Below are 24698 nucleotides of genomic sequence, written 5' to 3' on the forward strand. Positions count from 1 at the left end.
AATGCTTGTAATTATACTTCAGTATTCCATAGTAACATCTGACAAAAATATCTAAAGACACTGAAGCACCACACTGTGAAAATGTATATTTGTGTCATTCTCAAAACTTTTGGCCATGACTGTATATAGCCTCATTATTGTTATTTTATTGTGTTACTTTTTATTTTTTTACTTTAAGAAAATATTTACTAACTCTTTCTTGAACTACATTGTTGGTTAAGGGCTTGTAAGTAAGCATTTCATGGTAAGGTCTACACCGGTTGTTTTCGGCACATGTGACAAATGTAATTTGATTTGATTCAAAATAAAAATATAGGACAATACACCCATCACGACAAGAGATATCACAACACTACATAAAGGGAGACCCAAGACAGCAACATAGCATGGTAGCAACACCACATGACAACAACATGGCAGCAGCACAAAACATGGTAAGAGTTACACACAAGGATACTTTATTGACGCACATGAATGAAAAGCTAGTAGAATGGTAGTGGCTATGTAATGGACAGCAAACAGTGGTAATGAATACACGGTATATTCCAAAGCACAATGATAATAAAGGACTGTATAAAAGACCATTAACATCGACGGGGCTGTAGTGGATCAGGTTGAAAGTTTCAACTATCATGGTCCAAACACACCAAGAGAGTCGTGAAGAGGGCACGACAAAACCTTTTCCCCCTCAGGAGACTGAAAAGATTTGGCATGGGTCCCCAGATCCTCAAAAAGTTCTACAGCTGCACCATCGAGAGCATCCTGACGGGTTGCATCACCGCCTGGTATGGCAACTGCTCGGCATCTGACGGTAAGGCGCTACAGAGGGGTAGTGTGTAAGGCCCAGTACATCACTAGGGCCAAGCGTCCTGCCATACAGGACCTATATAATAGGCGGTGTCAGAGGAAACCCCATAGAATTGTCAGAAACTCCAGTCACCCAAATCATAGACTGTTTTCTCTGCTACCGCACGGCAAGCAGAACCTGAGCGCCTAGTCTAGGACCAAAAGGTTCCTTAACAGCTTCTACCCCCAAGCCATAAGACTGCTGAACAATTCATAAAATGGCCACTGGACAATTTATATTGACGCCTCCTCCCCCCGCCAAGCTCGTCTCTCCTTTCTGGGGAGGTTCCCATTGCTTGGAAGGCAGCCATGGTTCGTCCTTTATTTAAAGGGGGAGATCAAGCTGATCTTAACTGTTATAGGCCTATTTCTATTTTGCCCTGTTTATCAAAAGTGTTGGAAAAACTTGTAAATAATCAACTGACTGGCTTTCTTGATGTCTATAGTATTCTCTCGGGTAAACAATCTGATTTCTGCTCAGGTTATGGATGTGTCACTGCAACCTTAAAGGTCCTCAATAATGTCACCATTGCAATATTGTACTGCTAGTTTTATTGACTTGGCCAAAGCTTGAGATACGGTAGACCATTCCATTCCTGTGGGCCGGCGAAGGAGTATTGGTGTCTCTGAGGGGTCTTTGGGCTGGTTTGCTAACTACCTCTCTCGAAGAGTGCAGTGTATAAAGTCAGAAAATCTGCTGTCTCAGCCACTGCCTGTCACCAAGGGAGTACCCCAAGGCTTGATCCTAGGCCCCATGCTCTTCTCAATGTACATCAACAACACAGCTCAGGCAGTAGGAAGCCCTCTCATCCATTTATATGCAGATGATAGTCTTATACTCAGCTGGCCCCTCCCCGGATTTTGTGTTAAACGCTCTACAACAAAGATTTCTTTGTGTCCAACAAGCTTTCTCCTACCCTTTACCTTGTTCTGAACACCTCCAAAACAAAGGTCATGTGGTTTGGTAAGAAGAATGCCCCTCTTCCCACAGGTGTTATTACTACCTCTGAGGGTTTAGAGCTTGAGGTAGTCACTCATACAAGTACTTGGGAGTATGGCTAGACAGTGCACTGTCTTTCTCTCAGCACATATCAAAGCTGCAGGCTAAAGTTACATCTAAACTGCCTAACTAACCCTGATTCAGATGACCATTCTACCCATGCTAGATTACGGAGACATAATTTATAGATCGGCAGGTAAGGGTGCTCTCGAGCGGCTAGATGTTCTTTACCATTCAGGTATCAGATTTTCCACCAATGCTCCTTATAGGACACATCACTGCACTCTATACTCCTCTGTGAACTGGTCATCTCTGTATACCCGTCGCACGACCCACTGGTTGATGCTTATTTATAAAACCCTCTTAGGCCTCACTCCCCCCTAGCTGAGATATCTACTGCAACCCTCATCCTCCACATACAACACCCGTTCTGCCAGTCACATTCTGTGAAAGGTCCCCAAAGCACACACATCCCTGGGTCGCTCGTCTTTTCAGTTCGCTGCAGCTAACGACTGGAACGAGCTGCAACAAACACTCAAACTGGACAGTTTTATCTCAATCTCTTCATTCAAAGACTCAATCATGGACACTCTTACTGACAGTTGTGGCTACATTGTGTGATGTATTGTTGTCTCTACCTTCTTGCCTTTTGTGCTGTTGCTTGTGCCAAATAATGTTTGTACCATGTTTCTGTTATGTTGCTACCATGCTGTATTGTCATGTGTTGCTGCCTTGCAATGTTGTTGTCTTAGGTCTCTCTTTATGTAGTGTTGTGTTGTCTCTCTTGTTGTGATGTGTCCTATATTTATATTGTATTTCGGGTTTTTTTATCCCAGGCCCCCCGTCCCCCCTTTTGTATTTTGGTAGGACATCATTGTAAATAAGAATTTGTTCTTAACTGACTTGCCTAGTTAAATAAAGATGACATAAAAATAAAAATGTGTTTTGTACACTGCTGCTACTCGCTGTTTATTATCTATGCATAGTCACTTCACCCCCACCTACATGTACAAATGACCTCTAACCTGTACCCCACCACACTGACTCGGTACCGGTACCCCTGTATATAGCCTTGTTATTGTTATGTTATTGTGATACTTTTTATTTTTTACTGTTTACTAGGTAAATATTTTCATAACTCTTCTTGAACTGCGCTGTTGGTTAAGGGCTTGTAAGTAAGCATTTTACGGAAAGGTCTACACTTGTATTCGGCGCATGTGACAAATAAAGTTTGATTTGATTTATAAATGGCTATGCCACCTGCTCATATTACAACAATCTTTTTATTTGTTTTTTATTTCACCTTTAACCAGGTAGGCCAAGTTCTCACTTTACAACTGCGACCTGGCCAAGATAAAGCAAAGCAGTGCGATAAAAACAACACAGAGTTACACATGGGATAAACAAACGTACAGTCAATAACACAATAGAAAAATCTGTTTACAGTGTGTGCAAATGAAGTAAGGAGGTAAGGCAATAAATAGGCAAATAGTGGCGAAGTAATTACAATTTAGCAATTTACACCAGAGGGATATATGTGCAGATGAGGATGTGCAAGTAGAAATACTGGTGTGCAAAAGAGCAGAAAAACAAAAACAAATATTGGGATGAGGTAGGTAGTTGGTTGGATGGGCTATTTACAGATGGGCTGTGTACAGCTGCAGTGAGTGGTAAGCTGCTCTGACAGCTGAAGCTTAAAGTTTGTGAGGGAGATATGAGTCTCCAACTTCAGTGATTTTTGCAATTCATTCCAGTCATTGGCAGCAGAGAACTGGAAGGAAATATGGCCAAAGTAGGTGTTGGCTTTGGGGATGACCAGTGAAATATACCTGCTGGAGCGGGTGCTACGGGTGGGTGTTGCTATGGTGACCAGTGAGCTGAGCCACATGTGGTCCCGTGTGGCTCAGTTGGTAGAGCATGGTGTTTGCAACACCAGGGTTGTGGGTTCGCTTCCCACGGGGGACCAGTACGGGGGAAAAAAATGTAAGAAATGTATGCATTCACTACTGTAAGTCGCTCTGGATAAAAGCGTCTGCTAAATTACTAAAATGTAATAAGGCGGAGCATTACCTAGCAAAGACTTATAGATGGCCTGGAGCCATGGGTTTGGCGACAAATATGTAGCGAGGACCAGCCAACAAGAGCATACAGGTTGCAGTGGTGGGTAGTATATGGGACTTTGGTAACAAAACGAAATGCACTGTGATAGACTGCATCCAATTTGCTGAGTAGAGTGTTGGAGGCTATTTTGTAAATTACATCGCCTAGGATAGTCAGTTTTACAAGGGTATGTTTGAGTGAAGGAGGCTTTGTTGCAAAATAGGAAGCCGATTCTAGATTTAATTTTGGATTGGAGATGCTTAATGTGAGACTGGAAGGAGAGTTTACAGTTCATGTGTTCTATCTGCCTGGATGTGTTCACTGAGCCTGTCTCTCTTCTATGTGGACAACTTCTGCAAGGTCTGTATCAGCAGATACTGGAATAATACCGATCTTTGCCATTGTCCAGTATGTTAGAAAACAGTTTCTAGTAGACCTGTTTGTCAATACTTTCATTTCTGAGATGGCTATTAAGTTCAGGAAGTCAGTTGAGGTGAAAGCTATTAGTGGCTCAGACCATCACCCTACTGTGCCTGGAGAAGTGTTCTGTGATGTCTGCACTAGGACAAATCTCAAGGCCCTGAAGTCCTGTCTGGACTGTCTAACTTCTTTCTGTGAGACTCACCTGCAGCCGCATCAGATAGCCCCAGCCCTGAAGAGACACAAACTGATCGGCCCTGTGGAGACCCTGGACGACAGGATATGTAAGAAGCACAACAGACTACTGGAGCTCTTCTGTAGGACTGACCAGACATGTGTGTGTCAGTTACACACTGAGACAGACCACAAAACTCACCACACCGTCCCTCTAGAGAAAGAGTTTGGAGAGGAAGGCTCAGCTGGGGAAGACAGAGGCACAAGTGCAGCAGATGATCCAGGAGCGACTGCAGAAGGCTCAATATATCAAACACTCAGTAGAGCTCATCCAGAGAGACTCGGAGAGAGAGAGATATGAGACAGTGCGCAGGTCTTCACTGCTCTGGCACACTTCATTGCGAGAAGCCAGGCTGACTACATTGAGGTGATCGAGGAGAAGCAGAAAGCAGTAGAGAGGCAAGCTGAAGGGCTCATTAAAGGGCTGGAGCAGGAAATCACTGAGCTACAGAGGAGAAGCACTGATCTGGAGCAGCTCTCACATAGTGAGGACCACCTCCACCTCCTGCAGAGCTCCCCATCACTGTGCCCTCTGACACTCATCAAGGACTGGTCTGAGATCAGTGTTCACAGTGAACTGTGTGAGTGGAACCTGAGGAGAGCTTAGTCTCAGCTGGAGGAGATGGCAAGGAAAGCATTTTCTAAACTTGAGAAATTCAATAAAGAGATGGAGAAGTTTCCTGAAAAGGATGCAGCAGTATGATGTGGCTGTGACTCTGGACCCTGATACAGCAAATCCACATCTCATTTTGTCTGAGGACAGGAAACAAGTAAGGTCTTTAAAGACAATACAGAAACTCCCTAACAACCCAGAGAGGTTTTATACCAATTGTTGTGTCCTGGGAAAGGAGGGCTTTTCCTCTGGGAGATTCTACTATGAGGTACAGGTGGGGGAAGAGTAGGTGGTTTTTAGGAGTAGCGAGAGAGTCCAGCAAAAGGAAAATTAGGATAGCACTGTGCCCTGAGAATGGATACTGGAGTGTGGGACTGATGTATTGGAATGAGTGTCAGGCCTGTACTAGCCCCACTCTCCCCCTCCATAAAAAGAGAAGCCCCAGAAGGTTGGGGTGTTTGTGGATTATGAGGAGGGACAGGTCTCCTATGATGTCGAGGCCAAGTCTCATATCTTCTCTTTCTCTGGCTGCACCTTCACTGAGAAACTCCATTTCATCATGATGGTGAAAACTCTGGCCCATTGGTCATCTCTCCTGTCATTCAGATTGAACTTTAACCTCTCAGCTGATGTTCATTCTATAGAGGAGATAACAGTGAAAGGAAACGTGCTAGAGGAGATACTGTACTGAACTTGTATGGTCTTTATATGGGAGGTGGGAGAGAAAATAATATGGAACACTTCCAACTTTTTGTACTTTTTAAAGTAGTGTTAGTTCTGTACCTACAAATGGCAACTTGACTTGATAAAACTACTTCAAATGAAAAGGCTTATTGAACAGTGTTGTCATATAGACCTAGTCTATTTCCTTGACTACACCTACTACTTTGTGTTGATTGGTGGTTGTAGGTAGAACCATTTAATTTCTCTCAACAACCCAAAAATGTTTAACACTATTTAAATATAATAATGATCAATTGTAAACAAAAGCAGCAGTTAGGAAAGCTCAAACAGACAGAAAAAATAATGCATTACACTAGTGACATATTTCAACTAATTTATTTCAACAAATTTTACATGGACAGAAAACATAGAATTTCCATATTTATGATTTCACTTTAGTGGCTTTCTTAGCCTTCTTGGGTTTTCCCTTCTCTGCATTTGGCCTCTCCAGACGATTAAACAGGACTCCAGTGTCAGGACCCAGTGCTCTGCCCTCAAAGGGGCAGTCCTTTCCCTGATATTTAACCAGGAAGTCCAGAGCAGCCCAGCTCTTCTCCTCTGGCTTCACACCCAGCCTGGACAGAAGTTTGTCTGCTATCTCTGGCACTATGGGCTGTAGGAGTGTCCCATATATCCTCAGACACTCTAGGGACACATGGAGGATGGTGTCCAGCCACAGTTGGTCTCTCCCATCCCCACTGCCCAACTTCCATGGTGTGTGCCGCTGGACAAAGCCATTGGTCTGCCTCACGCACCGGTTAATGGCCTCTAGAGCTTTGTACACGTGCACACTCTCGTAGTGCTGCTCCACCACGGCTGGTAGTGCACGTACAGCATCCAGCATGTGATAATCTTCATCCACAGCCCTCCCGTTATGTGCTTCAGTCCCTTGACTGGGGAAGGAGTCAGAGCAGAAGTGGGGGTAGACCTGAGCTGGGTTGAGAGAGGGGGCAGTGCAGCGGTTTAGAAGGCCACCCAGCGAGTCTGTCAGCTCGGCATTGAGCAGTTTGACCACTTTATCATCGTCATAGTCGCAGTCTGTGTCTGGGACCCCCTGGCGCAGGAGGAAGTACCTCAAACCGTCTATGGTGAACCTTTGAGACCTCTCCAAGGGGTCCACCACATTCCCCAAGCTTTTAGACATTTTCTTCCCTCCCACTGTCCAATGAGAGTGCACATGTATGGTCTGTGGGAGGGGCAAGTCAGCAGCCAGTAGGAATGCCGGCCAATAGATGGCATGGAATTTGAGAATGTCCTTTCCCACGACATGATGGGCAGCCCTCCACCATTGAGAGTGTGAGTCCGGGTAACCAGCCACTGTGAGGTAGTTGACCAGGGCGTCTAACCACACGTAGATTGTCTGGTCGAGGTCACCAGGAACTGGAATGCCCCACTGGAGGCGGCTTCTCTGGCGGGAGACAGAGAGGTCTGGGAGGTCCTCCTGGAGCCACTGGAGAACGGCATGGTGGAACCGTTCTGGCTGCACTGCTCTGGGGTTCCCCTCCAGCCACTCCTGCAGCCGGGACCGGAACTCAGACAGACGGAACATGTAGTTCTCCTCCTTCATCCACTCCACCTGCAAAAGACAAACCAGATTTTATTTTTTGAGAAAACAATGTATAAAGAGCACTAGAGTAGTAAATAAACTTTTTTTAAATAATTAAAACCTACTTGAGTCACTGGACCTGAATTTATCTGACACATGATGGATGATAAGATTTTTCCTGTTCTCTTTCAGATTGTGTAGGTGTTACTTCAGAAACATCACGTTCTACATTTTATTTCACCTTCCTAATCGTTATTACATTTCCTATGCTAGAAAGAGAAGCGTTACATGGCCATACCAAGGAACAACACTCAGTAAATGACATGAATCAATGAGATGTAGTAGTAAACCTTGTTATGACGTGAGCAACAACTGTTTATGAAGTCATCCTTTAGCCTACCTTGTGGCCGCTCTCCAGAGAGATCTTGATCTCCTTCCCTGATGAATCCTTGGCATCTCCCACCTGCGATGGCGTGAGGAAGCTCTCGTCCTGCGTGGAGTACCAGCCTTCATAATTCCCCTTATAGATGAAGCCTTTACTCTGAAGCACGGTCCAGAAGTGCTCCACTGCACAGCGGTGTCTCTCCTCAGTGGTACGGATGTAGTCAGTGTATGAGATGTGACAGCTCTTGAAGAGGTATTTGAATCTCTCAGATACTTTAGTGCAGAAACTTAGAGGATCCTGTCCGGCAGCATTGGCAGCCTGTTGGATTTTGAGTCCGTGCTCATCTGTACCTGAAATGCAAAGACGTTATTTAGATATTATGAATGGAGGGGGTGAGTCTCAAAACTCGGGTCACCTGTCCCTAAGGTAAATCAAATGACAGTTTAGCAGATGTTATAGCGGGTACAGCGAAATGCGTGTGTTACTAGCTCCTAACAGTGAGGCAAAATGTCAAACAAGTACACAAACAATCAAAAACTAGACACAATAAATCACGAATGTCAGAACGAACCCAGTTAACAACCCAAATAACATTACATTTGGATTACTGAAACAATCTATGCGTATATACACCAACAAGACATACCTAGAATGATATGTACAGCAGTAGCTATATTAGTGAGCTATGTCGAGAATCCAGTGTATAACAGTAACTAATAGCAATGTACAGTAGTAGATATCAGAATGAAGTAAGTGAAGAATACAGTATATGAATACAGTATAAAAAGAAACAGTCCAGTGTTCAATGTCTCTATATACGTGGTACTGCAGCATTGGCTGTGTGTCTGTGCATTTGTGATGCGCGGGTGGGTTTTGGGTCATGAAATATTGTGTGGATGAAGGGCGGGTGGATTGCAGTCAGATTGAAAAAAAAGAGAAAACAATGCAGAAAAAAAAAATACATAAATGTATAATTTCTAAAGGCTACATTTATGGTTTTTATTTCATTATTTTGGCATAAGTGAGTAAGCATGCTTCAGTTCGTCTTGCGCCTAGCCTAACAGAGCGCAGCTAGCCGAACGAGTGCTCGCATACTCTCTAAAAAGACCTTCGCTTGAAAAACGAGAAAAAGAAACAATAGTACGGTGTTTGTCAATTATGAGACACTGTAACCTGAATTAATCTAAGATAACTCAAGCAATGTCATGAATTGACGTTTTTGCATCTGACTAGGATGTTTGGTACAGTACTTCTCAAGTGAAAAAATGTACAAGAGAACAACTCGTCTCTCGTTGAATGACAACAGGCACTTCATTGAAGAATCCCTACTGTTAACCAATCACCGACGAGTGGGCGTAGACTTCGGCTAACGATTTCGGCTTGCCTCAAGAAAATGTTTTGTGTGCCCGAACAGAGAATCTTTGTGTAGGTAGTTGTGGAAAAATGTAGGGACGTGATAAATAGACAATTTTCTCAATGTTTAAACTGCCATTTTATTTAAGCAGTTTTCCATAAAAAGATAAGACCTTTTTATAAAATTCCATGTGAAATCCTATTGCATGATATGACCACTAGGAGCCATTTCCTTACGCCGTCTTCACTGGAGTCTCGCCCCACGACTGAACTGACAAGTGTAGTGTTTGTAACACAAGATGGAGAGCCTGTCTTGTCAGAGATCGGATTCATTTTGGGAGATTGCAAAATATGACCTTTTCATTCGAAACAGGATAAATATATTGTTTCAGGTGATAATAAAACATGTTTTGTTTAGTTACTTTTACCTCAACTTGTTTCTTTAACTTTATTCTCCATTGAAATGCATGTAAGCCGTCGCAACGTAACAGAGGGCTTATGGGTAATGTGAACGAGGTTTATGCGTTCATCTGGATGTTTGTAACACAAGTTCAACATTCACCTTTTGCTACTATTTCTGTCAAGCCGTCTACAGATACAGTTTGACGCATACACAATAAATCCAACGAATGCGCCGCATAGAACGCGCTGCAAGGCAAACACATCGTTCCATTGGAAATTAATGTACAGTGCATTCGGAAAGTTCAGACCCCTTGACTTTTTTCACATTTTGTTACGTTACAGCCTTATTCTAAAACGGGTTAAATAGTTTTTTCCCCTTCAACCTACACACAATACCCCATAATGACAAAGCAAAAATAGTTTTTTTTTTGATGATATCACATATTCAGACCCTTTACTCAGCACTTTTGGCAGCGATTACAGCCTTGAGTCTTCTTGGGTATGACACTACAAGCATGGCACACCTGTATTTGGGGAGTTTCTCCCATTCTTCTCTGCATATCCTCTCAAGCTCTGTCAGGTTGGATGGGGAGTGTCACTGAACAGCTATTTTCAGGTCTCCAGAAATGTTTGATTGGGTTCAAGTCCGGGCCACTCAAGGACATTCAGAGACTTGTCCCGAAGCCACTCCTGCGTTGTCTTGGCTGTGTGCTTAGGGTCATTGGCCTGTTGTAAGGTGAACCTTCAACCTAGTCTGAGGTCCTGAGCGCTCCAGAGCAGAATTTCATCAGGGATCTCTCTATACTTTGCTGCGTTCATCTTTCCTTCGATCCTGACTAGTCTCCCAGTCCCTGCCACTGAAAAACCTCCCCATAGTATGTTGCCACCACCACGCTTCACCGTAGGGATGGTGCCAGGTTTCCTCCAGACGTGACGCTTGCCATTCAGGCCAAAGAGTTCAATCTTGGTTTCATCAGACCAGAGAATCTTGTTTCTCATGGTCTGAGTCCTTTAGGTGCCTTTTGGCAAACTCCAAGCTGGCTGTCGTGCCTTTTACTGATGAGTGGCTTCCGTCTGGCCACTCTACCATAAAAACCTGATGGGTGGAGTGCTGCAGAGAAGGTTCTCCCATCTCCACAGTGGAACTCTAAAGCCTTGTCAGAGTGACCATCGGGATCTTTGTCACCTCCCTGAGCTCTAGGAAGAGTCTTGGCGATTCCAAACTTCTGCCATTTAAAAATGATGGAGGCCAATGTGTTCTTGGGGACCTTCAATGCTGCAGACATTTTTGGCACCCTTCCCCAAATCTGTACCGACACAATCCTGCCTCGGAGCTCAACAGACAATCCCGTCGACCTCATGGCTTGGTTTTTGCTCTGACATGCACTGTCAACTGTGGGACCTTATATACTCAGACAGTTAGGAAAGCCAAGGCTAGCTATTTCAAACAGAAATTTGCTTCCTGTAGCACGAATTCCAAAAGGTTATGGGACACTAAAGTCCATGGAGAATAAGAGCACCTCCTCCCAGCTGCCCACTGCACTGAGGATAGGAAACACTGTCACCACCGGTAAATCTACGATAATCTCAATAAGCATTTTTCTACGGCTGGCCATGCTTCCCACCTGGCTACCAACAACTAAGCATCCCCCACAGCAACTTGCCCAACCCCCCCCCCTTCTCCTTCACCCAAATAGCTGATGTTCTGAAGCACTGCAAAATCTGGATCCCCAGAAATCAGCTGGGCTAGACAATCTGGACTTTCTCTTTCTGGACACTCTAGACCCGAACTGCTATATCCATCCTGCCCTGCCTTTCTAAAATCTTCGAACGCTAAGTTAACAAACAGATCACCGACCATTTTGAATCCCACTGTACCTTCTCCACTATGCAATCTGGTTTCCGAGCTGGTCATGGGTGCACCTCAGCCACACTCAAGGTCCTAAACGATATCATAACCGCCATCGATAAAAGACAGTACTGTGCAGCAGTCTTCATCGACCTGGCCAAGGCTTTCGACACTGTCAATCACCGTATTCTTATCGGCAGACTCAATAACCTTGGCTTCTCAAATGACTGCCTCGCCTGGTTCACCAACTACTTCTCAGATAGAGTTCAGTGTGTCAAATCGGAGGCCTGTTGTCCGGACCTCTGGCAGTCTCTATGGGGGTGCCACAGGGTTCAATTCTCGGGCCGACTCCTTTCTCTCTTTGTGTGTGTGTGTGTGTGTGTGTGTGTGTGTGTGTGTGTGTGTGTGTGTATATATCCATGATGTCACTCTTGCTGCGGGTGATTCTCTGATCCACCTCTACGCAGACGACACCATTCTGTATACATCTGGTCCTTCTTTGGACACTGTGCTAACAAACCTCCAAACGAGCTTCAACACCATACAACACTCCTTCCGTGGCCTCCAACTGCTTTTAAATGCTTGTAAAACTAATTGCATGCTCTTCAAACAATTGCTGCCCGCACCCTCCTGCCCAACTACCATCACTACTCTGGATGGTTTTGACCTAGAATATGTGGACAACTACAAATACCTAGGTGTCTGGTTAGACTGTAAACTCTCCTTCCAGACTAAGCATCTCCAATCCAAAATTAAATCTAGAATCGGCTTCCTATTTCGCAACAAAGCCCCTTCACTCATGCTGTCAAACATACCCTCGTAAAACTGACTATCCTACCGATCCTTGACGATGTAATTTACAAAATAGCCCCCAACACTCTTCTCAGCAAACTGGATGTAGTCTATCACAGTGCCATCTGTTTTGTCACCAAAGCCCCATATTCTACCTACCACTGCGACCTGTATGCTCTCGTCGCCAAACCCACTGGCTCCAGGTCATCTATAAGTCTTTGCTAGGTAAAGCCCCGCATTATCTCAGGTCACTGGTCACCATAGCAACACCCACCCGTAGCACGCGCACCAGCAGGTATATTGCACTGGTCATCCCCAAAGCCAACACTTACTTTGGCCGCCTTTCCTTCCAGTTCTCTGCTGCCAATGACTGGAACGAATTGCAAAAATCACTGAAGCTGGAGACTCCTATCTCCCTCTCTAACTTTAAGCATCAGCTGTCAGAGCAGCTCACAGATCACTGTACACAGCCAATCTGTAAATAGCACACCCAACGACCTCATCCCCATATTATTACTTACTCTCTTGCACCCCAGTATCTCTACTTGCACGTCATCATCTGCACTTCTATCACTCCAGTATTAATGCTAAATTGTAATTATTTCGCCTCTATGGCCTATTTATTGCCTACCTCCCTACATTTGCACACACTGTACATAGATTTTTATATTTTTCTTTTCTATTGTGTTATTAACTGTATGTTTGCTTATGTGTAACTCTTTGTTTTTGTCACACTGCTTTGCTTTATCTTGGCCAGGTCGCAGTTGTAAATGAGAACTTGTTCTCAACTGGCCTACCTGGTGAAATAAAGTTGAAATAAGATAAAATCTAAATCATATCCAATCAATTGAATTTATCACAGGTAGACTCCAATCAAGTTGTAGAAACATCTCAAGTATGATCAATGGAAACAGGATGCACTTGAGCTCAATTTTGATTATCACTGCAAAGGGTCTGAATACTTATGTAAATGTGATATCAGTTTTTGTAATACATTTGCAAACATTTCTAATAACCTGTTTTACACTTTGTCATTATGGGGTATTGTGTGTAGATTGAGGGGGGGGAAAAAAATATGTAATACATTTTAGAATAAGGCTGTAACGTAACAAAATGTCAAAGTCAAGGGGACTGAATACTTTCCGAATGCACTGTACTTCTGGTGTACCAAAATGCAAGGTGTGATCGAGGTGTTAAGGTTTGGGCCTAACTTTATGCACACCAAATATCTTACATGCCAATCGCTTTTTGGGAATGGGCAGAAAAAGTCAACCTTGATCCACTGTCTCAAAAAGGATCATGTCTGAGTTTTGGGTTAAATGGAAACTGAAATCTGGACACTGACCTGACTATGTCTAGAACCTCTCTCATAGTCTTAATATTAACTCCTGCAGAATTAAAAAAATGTCTTGCTGTAAAATTATACACCAAATGTACATTTTGACTTGGGAACAGGAGTGAAGAAATATGATTTCTTCCAGTATTTTGAGAGAACGCAAATGCACAGTTAGGGACCGTCCGTAGAGGTTCCATTTTTATCAGCATCATAAAAGCTGATAGTATTTCAACCACATAAAATATGCATCCAAGCTGAACTGAAATATTAACATAAACATGTGTCATTTTCACAGCTTTCTATGTCCTTACAATCAGTCAAACTGATGTCATTTGGAAATTTTGCACTAAAAAAAAATCTTCCAATTTTCTTGGAGAGTTATTGCATTTTTCCCCCGGTACCTAAAGGTCTTAGAACAGAGATGACAGAACTTTATCGATGTCAACTATATTGGAGCATTCATTCTATAATTTAGGACATTATTCTGGTGAGCAAGAGTCTATTTAGTCTTCTAGGGCAACCAAGGCCATATAAGGGTTTGAGTTTTTGTGAGGTCGTAATTTCTAAAAATGGAAAGAAAAAGCTATTTGGAAAACATCAAAAACAAGCCCAGCCATTATCACCTTTGCTACTGTAGCTTCATTCACCTCAGTCCATGTACAAACACATAGCCTATTAGCTATACAATGTTACGTAGCATCAGCGACTGTTCAATCAGTTGTAATGATGAATTGCATAAAACCATCTCTTTATATAGATCTCTTTTCCTACCTTACCTGCTGCTCCCCCTAGGGACATTCATATATATATATATATATATATATATATATATATATATATATATATATATATATATATATATATATATATATATATATATATATTTTTTTTCCATCATTTTTATTTCACTTGGTCCCCTCAGTGATCATGCTGCCCCTCCTATGGTCACCCCCCCTCAACAGTCTTTACTCCGCCACCAACCTAATGGACATTTATTTATTCATCACTGCTACAGTTATGATGTATATAGTGCTATTTATATTGTTTTTTTTATTACCATTTTCATTCTTTTATTTCTCTTAGTCCTGCATGTTAGAGCTCAGAGCCTAAGATTTTCACTGTACCCTGCAATCACACCTGAACCCTTTGCATGTGACTATAGAGCCCCACAGTGAGGTGTCATTATACCAGTGGAGGCTTCTGAGGTGAGAATGGCTCATAATTATGGCCGGAACGGAGCAAATGGAATGGCATCAAACACCTGGAAATCAAATAAAATATATTGATACTTCACCTTGTCTGAGAGAGATTTACATTGTTATCAAAACTTCACAATTGGGTAAGCTTACACGAAACACAGCCCTTATTTTAAGTGTTTCTAAAATCTCCTATGGGAAAAATGTATGATGGAAAAACAATTGGAACCATTTTTCTGTTTGACCGCTAGGTTTTATGGGTATTATGGCTCATACTGTGGTACTCTATTAAAACATTGTCTCAAATGACATAGATTTTGTATTCCTTGGCACTCACATCAACACCATCATCCCAGAAACCCTAGACCTACTCCAATTTGCATACCGCCCAACAGATCCACAGATGATGCAGTCTCTACTGCACTCCACACTGCCCTTTCCCACCTGGACAAAAGGAACACCTATGTGAGAATGCTATTCATTGACTACAACTCAGCGTTCCACACCATAGTGCCCTCAAAGCTCATCACTAAGCTAAAGACCCTGGAACTTAACACCTCCCTCAGCAACTGTATCCTGGAATTCCTGACGGGCCGCCGCCAGATGGTAAGGGTAGGTAACTAGAGTCGACGACTCACTACGAGCTCACAGAACAGGGCTCCGGGCAGCCGAGCGGAAATGGAGGAAAACTCGCCTCCCTGCGGACCTGGCATCCTTTCACTCACTCCTCTCTACATTCTCCTCTTCTGTCTCTGCTGCTAAAGCCACTTTCTACCACTCTAAATTCCAAGCATCTGCCTCTAACCCTAGGAAGCTCTTTGCTACCTTCTCCTCCCTCCTGAATCCTCCTCCCCCTCCCCCCCCCCCCTCCCTCTCTGCGGATGACTTCGTCAACCATTTTGAAAAGAAGGTTGACGATATCCGATCCTCGTTTGCTAAGTCAAACGACACCGCTGGTCCTGCTCACACTGCCCTACCCTGTGCTTTGACCTCTTTCTCCCCTCTCTCTCCAGATGAAATCTCGCGTCTTGTGACGGCCGGCCGCCCAACAACCTGCCCACTTGACCCTATCCCCTCCGCTCTTCTCCAGACCATTTCCGGAGACCTTCTCCCCTTCCTCACCTCGCTCATCAACTCATCCTTGACCGCTGACTACGTCCCTTCCGTCTTCAAGAGAGCGAGAGTTGCACCCCTTCTGAAAAAACCTACACTCGATCCCTCCGATGTCAACAACTACAGACCAGTATCCCTTCTTTCTTTTCTCTCCAAAACTCTTGAACGTGCCGTCCTTGGCCAGCTCTCCTGCTATCTCTCTCAGAATGACCTTCTTGATCCTAATCAGTCAGGTTTCAAGACTGGGCATTCAACTGAGACTGCTCTTCTCTGTGTCACGGAGGCTCTCCGCACTGCTAAAGCTAACTCTCTCTCCTCTGCTCTCATCCTTCTAGACCTATCTGCTGCCTTTGATACTGTGAACCATCAGATCCTCCTCTCCACCCTCTCCGAGTTGGGCATCTCCGGCGCGGCCCACGCTTGGATTGCGTCCGACCTGACAGGTCGCTCCTACCAGGTGGCGTGGCGAGAATCTGTCTCCGCACCATGCGCTCTCACCACTGGTGTCCCCCAGGGCTCTGTTCTAGGCCCTCTCCTATTCTCGCTATACACCAAGTCACTTGGCTCTGTCATATCCTCACATGGTCTCTCCTATCATTGCTATGCAGACGACACACAATTAATGTTCTCCTTTCCCCCTTCTGATAACCAGGCGGCGAATCGCATCTCTGCATGTCTGTCAGACATATCAGTGTGGATGACGGATCACCAGCTCAAGCTGAACCTCGGCAAGACGGGGCTGCTCTTCCTCCCGGGGAAGGACTGCCCGTTCCATGATCTCGCCATCACGGTTGACAACTCCCTTGTGTCCTCCTCCCAGAGTGCTAAGAACCTTGGCGTGATCCTGGACAACACCCTGTCGTTCTCCACTAACATCAAGGCGGTGACCCGATCCTGTAGGTTCATGCTCTACAACATTCGCAGAGTACGACCCTGCCTCACACAGGAAGCGGCGCAGGTCCTAATCCAGGCACTTGTCATCTCCCGTCTGGATTACTGCAACTCGCTGTTGGCTGGGCTCCCTGCCTGTGCCATTAAACCCCTACAACTCATCCAGAACTGAGCTGTGAAGGGAACGGCACCTCCATACCTTCAGGCTCTGATCAGGCCCTACACCCAAACAAGGGCACTGCGTTCATCCACCACTGGCCTGCTGGCCCCCCTACCTCTGAGGAAGCACAGTTCCCGCTCAGCCCAGTCAAAACTGTTCGCTGCTCTGGCACCCCAATGGTGGAACAAGCTCCCTCACGACGCCAGGACAGCGGAGTCAATCACCACCTTCCGGAGACACCTGAAACCCCACCTCTTTAAGGAATACCTAGGATAGGATAAAGTAATCCTTCTAACCCCCCCCTTAAAAGATTTAGATGCACTATTGTAAAGTGGTTGTTCCACTGGATATCATAAGGTGAATGCACCATTTTGTAAGTCGCTCTGGATAAGAGCGTCTGCTAAATGACTTAAATGTAATGTAATGTAATGTAACACATCCGCCACTCTGATCCTCAACCCAAGGGCCCCTCAGGGGTGCGTGCTCAGCCCCCTCCAGTACTCCCTGTTCACTCATGACTGCACGGCCAGGCACGACACCAACACCATCTTTAAATTTGCCGATGACAACAGTGGTAGGCCTGATTAACAACAACAACAACGAGACAGCCTATAGGGAGGAGGTCAGAGACCTGGCCATCTGGTATCAGGAGAATAACCTCTTCCTCAACGTGAACCTCTTCCTCAACGTGATCAAGACAAAGGAGATGATTGTGGACTACAGTAAAAAGAGGACTGAGCACGGCCCCATTCTCATTGACCGGGCTGCAGTGGAACAGGTTGAGAGCTTCAAGTTCCTTGGTGTCCACATCACCAGCAAACTAACATGGTCCAAGCACACCATGACAGTCGTGAAGTGGGCACGACAAAACCTATTCTCCCTCAGGAGACTGAAAAGATTTGGCATGGGTCCTCAGATCCTCAAAAGGTTCTGCAGCTGCACCATCAAGAGCATCCTGACTGGTTGCATCACTGCCTGGTATGGCAACTGCTCGGCCTCCGACCGCAAGGCACAACAGAGGGTAGAGGTCGACCGATTATGATTTTTCAACGCCGATACCGATTATTGGAGGACCAAAAAAAACGCTGCTGATTAAATCGGCCGATTTTGTTATTTATTTGTAATAATGACAATTACAACAATACTGAATGAACACTTATTTTACCTTAATATAATACATAAAATCAATTTAGCCTCAAATAAATAATGAAACATGTTCAGTTTGGTTTAAATAATGCAAAAACAAAAAAAGTGTTGGAGAAGAAAGTAAAAGTGCAATATGTGCCATGTAAGAAAGCTAACGTTTAAGTGCCTTGGTCAGAACATGGGAACATATGAAAGCTGGTGGTTCCTTTTAACATGAGTCTTCAATATTCCCAGGTAAGATGTTTTAGGTTGTAGTTATTATAGGAATATTTCTCTCTATACGATTTATATTTCATGTACCTTTGACTATTGGATGTTCTTATAGGCACTTTAGTATTGCCAGTGTAACAGTATAGCTTCCATCCCTCTCCTCGCTCCTACCTGGGCTCGAACCAGGAACACATCGACAACAGCCACCCTCGAAGCAGCGTTACCCATGCAGAGCAACGGGAACAACCACTCCCAAGTCTCAGAACGAGTGACGTTTGAAACGCTATTAGCGCGCACCCGCTAACTAGCTAGCCATTTCACATCGGTTACACCAGCCTAATCTTGGGAGTTGACAGGCTTGAAGTCATAAACAGCGCAATCAATGCTTGAAGCATTGCGAAGAGCTGCTGGCAAAACACACGAAAGTGCTGTTTGAATGAATGCTTACGAGCCTGCTGGTGCCTACCACCGCTCAGTCAGAGTGCTCTATCAAATCATAGACTTAATTCTAATATAATAATACACACAGAAATACGAGCCTTAGGTCATTAATATGGTCGAATCCGGAAACTACCATCTCGAAAACAAAACTTTTTTTTCTTTCAGTGAAATACGGAACCGGTCCGTATTTTATCTAACGGGTGGCATCCCTAAGTCTAAATATTCCTGTTACATTGCACAAACTTCAATGGTATGTCATAATTACGTAAAATTCTGGCAAATTAGTTCGCAACGAGCCAGGCAATGAATGCAAGAGCAGTGACACAATTTCATGTCAGCAGGCAATTGTAACTAAATATGCAGTTTTAAAAATATATACTTGTGTATTGATTTTAAAGAAAGGCATTGATGTTTATGGTTAGGTACATTGGTGCAACGACAGTGCTTTTTTTTGCAAATGCGCTTGTTAAATCATCACCCGTTTGTCAAAGTAGGCTGTGATTCGATGAGAAATTAACAGGCACCGCATCGAATATATGCAACGCAGGACACGTTAGATAAACTAGTAATATCATCAACCATGTGTAGTTAACTAGTGATTATGTTAAGATTGATAGTTTTTTATAAGATAAGTTTAATGCTGACTAGCAACTTACCTTGGCTTCTTGCTGCCCTTGCGTAACTGGTAGTCAGCCTGCCATGCAGGCTCCTCGTGGAGTGCAATGTAATGCAGGTGGTTAGAGCGTTGGACTAGTAACCAGAAGGTTGCAAAAACAAATCCCTGAATCCCCCCTGAACAAGGCAGTTAACCCCCGTTCCTAGGCCATCATTGAAAATAAGAATATGTTCTTAATCTGACATGCCTAGTTAAATAAAGGTGTAAAAAAACAAACAAAATATATATATATATATATATATATATATATATATATATATATATATATAATTATTTTTTTAAAGAAAAAGGAATCGGTGGCCAAAAATACCGATTACCGATTGTTATGAAAACTTGAAATCGGCCCTAATTAAATCGGCCATTCCGATTAATCGGTCGACCTCTAACAGAGGGTAGTGCAAACGGCCCAGTACATCACTGGGGCCAAGCTTCCTGCCATCCAGGACGTGTCAGAGGAAGGCCCTAAAAATTGTCAAAGACTCCAGCCACCCTAGTAATACTGTTCTCCCTGCTACCACACGGCAAGCGGTACCGGAGGGCCAAGTCTAAGTCCAAGAGGCTTCTCAACAGCTTCTACCTCCAAGCCATAAGACTCCTGAACACCTAGTCAAATGGCTACCCAGACTATTCGCATTGCCCCCCATCCCAATTCCCCTCCTCTGCCATTCTCCGTTGTCATCTATGCATAGTCACTTTAATTAATTTTACCTACATGTACATACTACCTCAACTAACCGGTGTCGCCGCACATTGACTCTGTACCGGTACCCCCCGTATACAGTTGAAGTCGGAAGTTTACATACACCTTAGCCAAATACATTTAAACTCAGTTTTTCACAATTCCTGACATTTAATCCTAGTAACAATTCCAGCTTAGGTAAGATAGGATCACCACTTTATTTTAAGAATGTGAAATGTCAGAATAATAGTAGAGAGAATGATTTATTTCAGCTTTTTTTTTTCTTTCATCACATTCCCAGTGGGTCAGAAGTTTATATACACTCAATTAGTATTTGGTAGCATTGCCTTTAAATTGTTTCACTTGGGTCAAATGTTTTGTGTAGCCTTCCACAAGCTTCTCACAATAAGTTGGGTGAATTTTGGCCCATTCCTCCTGACATAGCTGGTGTAACTGAGTCAGGTTTGTAGGCCTCCTTGCTCGCACACACTTTTTCAGTTCTGCCCACAAATTGTCTATAGGATTGAGGTCAGGGCTTTGTGATGGCTACTCCAATACCTTGACTTTGTTGTCCTTAAGCCATTTTGCCACAACTTTGGAAGTATGCTTGGGGTCATCGTCCATTAGGAAGACCAATTTGCGACCAAGCTTGAACTTCCTGACTGATGTCTTGAGATGTTGCTTCAATATATCCACATATTTCTCTTTCTCATGAAGCCATCTATTTTGTGAAGTGCACCAGTCCCTCCTGCAGCAAAGCATCCCCCACAACATGATGCTGCCACTCCCGTGCTTCACGGTTGGGATGGTGTTATTTGGCTTGCAAGCCTCCCCCTTTTTCCTCCAAACATAACAATGGTCATTATGGCCAAACAGTTCTATTTTTGTTTCATCAGAACAGAGGACATTTCTCCAAAAAGTATGATCTTTGTTCCCATGTGCAGTTGCAAACCGTAGTCTGGCTTTTTTAAGGCGGTTTTGGAGCAGTGGCTTCTTCATTGCTGAGCGGCCTTTCAGGTTATGTCGATATAGGATTCGTTTTACTGTGGATATAGATACTTTTGTACCTGTTTCATCCAGCATCTTCACAAGTTCCTTTGCTGTTGTTCTGGGATTGATTTGCACTTTTCGCACCAAAGTACGTTCATGACTAGGAGACAGAACGCATCTCCCCCCTGAGCGGTATGACGGCTGCGTGGTCCCATGGTGTTTATACTTTTGTTTGTACAGATGAACGTGGTACCTTCAGGTGTTTGGAAATTGGAGGAACCAGACTTGCGGAGGTCTACAATTTTTTTCTGAGGTTTTGGCTGATTTATTTTGATTTTCCCATGATGTCAAGCAAAGAGGCACTGAGTTTGAAGGTAGGCCTTGAAATACATCCACAGGTACACCTCCAATTGACTCAAATTATGTCAATTAGCCTATCAGAAGCTTCTAAAGCCACAACATCATTTTCTGGAATTTTCCAAGCTGTTTAAAGGCACAGTCAGCTTAGTGTATGATAACTTTTGACCCACTGGAATTGTGATACAGTGAATTATAAGTGAAATAATCTGTCTGTAAACAATTGTTGGAAAAATGACTTGTGTCATGCACAAAGCAGATGTCCTAACTGACTTGCCAAAACTATAGTTTGTTAACAATACATTTTTGGAGTGGTTGAAAAACAAGTTTTAATGACTCCAACCTAAGTGCATGTAAACTTCCCACTTCAACTGTATATTGTTATTTTTTTACTGCTGCTCTTTAATTACTTGTTACTTTTATCCGTATATTTTGACACTGCACTGTCGGTTAGGGGCTCGTAAGTAAGCATTTCACTGTATTCGGCACGTGTGACTAATAAAATTAGATTTACTAGTCGAGCTCCGCACAGACAGACATTCACATTAATTATTAGAATATTACTTACGATTCTATATCAAAAGTGCTATACATAGAATTTTTGTATTGTAATTTCTGAAAATGTCTATAATATATCTGGCGCTAATAGTGGAATAATAGTGTTTTACAGTACTACTTACCAGCCAGTGTTATGATTGCCTGTGATATTCGCCTATTGATTCCTCCCTTAGGAGCAGCATCGGTTGTCCAACTGGGAAAGCTGTTCTGCGTGGCTGTGTTATCTAGTGGAAATCGCTCTATCATTCCCTGGTTACTAAAATTCTACAATGTTTGCTCAATTTCAGTTTATGTGGAAAACAAAAACTGAATAGTGCAGGGAATCATTGTATCATCAAAATATATCGTTTTTAAAGATGTTTGAAGCTGGTGGCCCAAAACGAAAGTTACTTTCAGTTTTGGTCACCAGCTTCAAACAGCGGTTTTGGTCCACCAGCTTCAAACAGCTGTAAAAACTATATTTTTTGTTATTAAAATGATATTTCACAGCGATTTAGATGGTACAATGATTCCCTGCACTATTCAGTGCTTGTTTTCTCACAAACTGACATTTTAGCAACCAGGATATATAGATATATTTTTTACATTTGAAAATATTAGCGAGGTCCAGACCTCTGTGTCCTCATACGTATTTTACAGCCATGACGGCAACATGACAGAACAGAAGATCCATGGATCTAATTTGACAAGTTGACTAACAAATTGCCTACCAAAAAGTTAGAAATTATAAGCAGAAACATATCTAAATTATCTAAACCAAAAGATCCTGCACCCCACTGTCTCTGACTTTAGCCTACAGGATTAGGGTCGGGTGCGGGCCTCAGATTGTCACTTTATCACATATAGTCAGTAGTTGTGGATGGGTTGTTAGCAATTGCGGGCTGGTGCAGGTCAACGAAAAGTCTGACCTGCACACCACTAATGTGCATGTGTTTCTGAGTATGGGCATATGTGTGTGTGTGATTGTATATGTGTGTACAGGAGTCTGTGTGTGTGTGTGTGTGTGTGTGTGTGTGTGTGTGTGTAAGGTGTGTCTGTTTGTGTAAGGTGTGAGTGAGTCTTTTTGTCTCCTACTACAGGAGATGGCATGATGGCTGATCAACAGTCTGATAGAGACCTGGGGATCGAAAGAAGCTGTTTTTCAGTCTGTCCCGGCTTTGATGCACCTGTACTGTCTCAGTCTGCTAGATTTACATTTAACATTTACATTTAAGTCATTTAGCAGACGCTCTTATCCAGAGCGACTTACAAATTGGTGGTAGCAGAGTGAACAGACCGTGACTCAGGTGGCTGAGATCCTTGATGATCTTCTTGGCCTTCCTGTGTGTAACTGATGTGAAATGGTTAGCTAGTTAGTGGGGTGCGCGCTAATAGCGTTTCAATCGGTGACATCACTCGCTCTGAGACCTTGAAGTAGTTGTTGCTTGGTGGGTAACGATGGTTCATGGGAGGCAGTTGTTGATGTGTGCAGAGGGTCCCTGGTTCGAGCCCAGGTAGGGGCGGGGAGAGGGACGGAATCTATACATGTGACAGTGCTGTAAAGCATTTGACCCCCATGCGGATGAGGTCATGCTCCCTCTCTGTCTGCTGTAGTCCACAATCAGCTCCTTTGTTTTTTTTTTACGTTAAGGAAGAGGTTATTTTTCTGGCATCACTCCACCAGGGCTCTAACCTCCTCCCTGTAGGCTCATCATTGTTGATAATCAGGCCTACCACTGTCATGTCATCAGTAAACTTTATGATTGAGTTGGAGTCGTGTGTAGCCACGCAGTCATAGGTAAACAGGGAGTATAGGAGGGGGCTGGGCACAAACCCCTGGCGGGCCCCGTGTTGAGGATCAGTGTGGCAGAGGTGTTGTTGCATACCCTCACCACCTGGGGTCTGCCCGTTGAGGACGGGCTAGGTACACGTGTTAAAATGCTTCAATAGGGATATTTCACTTAGCTTATAAACAAGGGCAACTACAATATTACCACAATGTCAATCAATCCACATTGATTTGCATGTGTTTTCCACTCACCTGTGGCAAACCTGGAGTTGAACCCCTGTAGAAGCTTGTATCTGTGCAGGTAGTCAGCAGTAACAGCCGAGTACAAATGTCCAATATGAGGGGCAGCATTCACATAGAAGATAGGGGTGGTGATATAATAGTTCCGGTCTTCTGTCGGGATATACGTGCCCAGGCGTCTCACCATGAGCCTTTTGCAATTCCATTTTGAGGTGAATGATGGGTTTGGAGAAAGTGCACATCTTGTAGCATGGCTGAATGACCATCTCTGTGCAACCTTACAGTTTCTGATAATGGAGAGGTACGTCTTCATCATGGGACAACAGGCAAATGTTGACAGCGTCCACAAACTATAACTGTGAGGTTATGACGGACCATATGACTAACGTTACCAACACAGCGGTGATATTGCGGTCCATTGTAAATAGCAACAGTGATATCCTCACCCTGTGTTAATTCATTTCTAAAAGCCCATGAGTCGTAGAGAAAAGTAACGACACCAGAAATGTCAAAACAGTTTAAGTATTTTGAGTAATCCCAGTAATTGTTTGTTTTTATAGAAATATAAATCCATAGAAGACTCCACTTTGCATATCTTTATGGAACCCACGTCTGTTTCCCTGCCAAGGTTAGATCTTCTTCCGTTTGCTGCAACGTAATTTCGGATGAATCCA

The 24698-nt window shown here is 43.7% G+C and overlaps 1 protein-coding gene across 1 annotated transcript; it reads right to left on the reverse strand.

Moving 5' to 3' along the window:
• Positions 1–6256: 6256 nt before the first annotated feature.
• On the reverse strand, positions 6257–24688 carry mars2 (methionyl-tRNA synthetase 2, mitochondrial). Its single transcript, XM_014199093.2, has 3 exons — positions 24037–24688; positions 7883–8217; positions 6257–7512 (listed from the first exon to the last, which is right to left on the reverse strand). The coding sequence occupies exons 1-3, from the start codon at positions 24338–24340 to the stop codon at positions 6319–6321; spliced, it is 1833 nt and encodes a 610-aa protein (XP_014054568.1). The 5' UTR covers positions 24341–24688; the 3' UTR covers positions 6257–6318.
• Between the last annotated feature and the right edge of the window lie 10 nt (positions 24689–24698).

The sequence above is a fragment of the Salmo salar genome, chromosome ssa05, assembly GCF_905237065.1.
Source record: "Salmo salar chromosome ssa05, Ssal_v3.1, whole genome shotgun sequence".
In the NCBI taxonomy this organism is placed as follows: domain Eukaryota; kingdom Metazoa; phylum Chordata; class Actinopteri; order Salmoniformes; family Salmonidae; genus Salmo; species Salmo salar.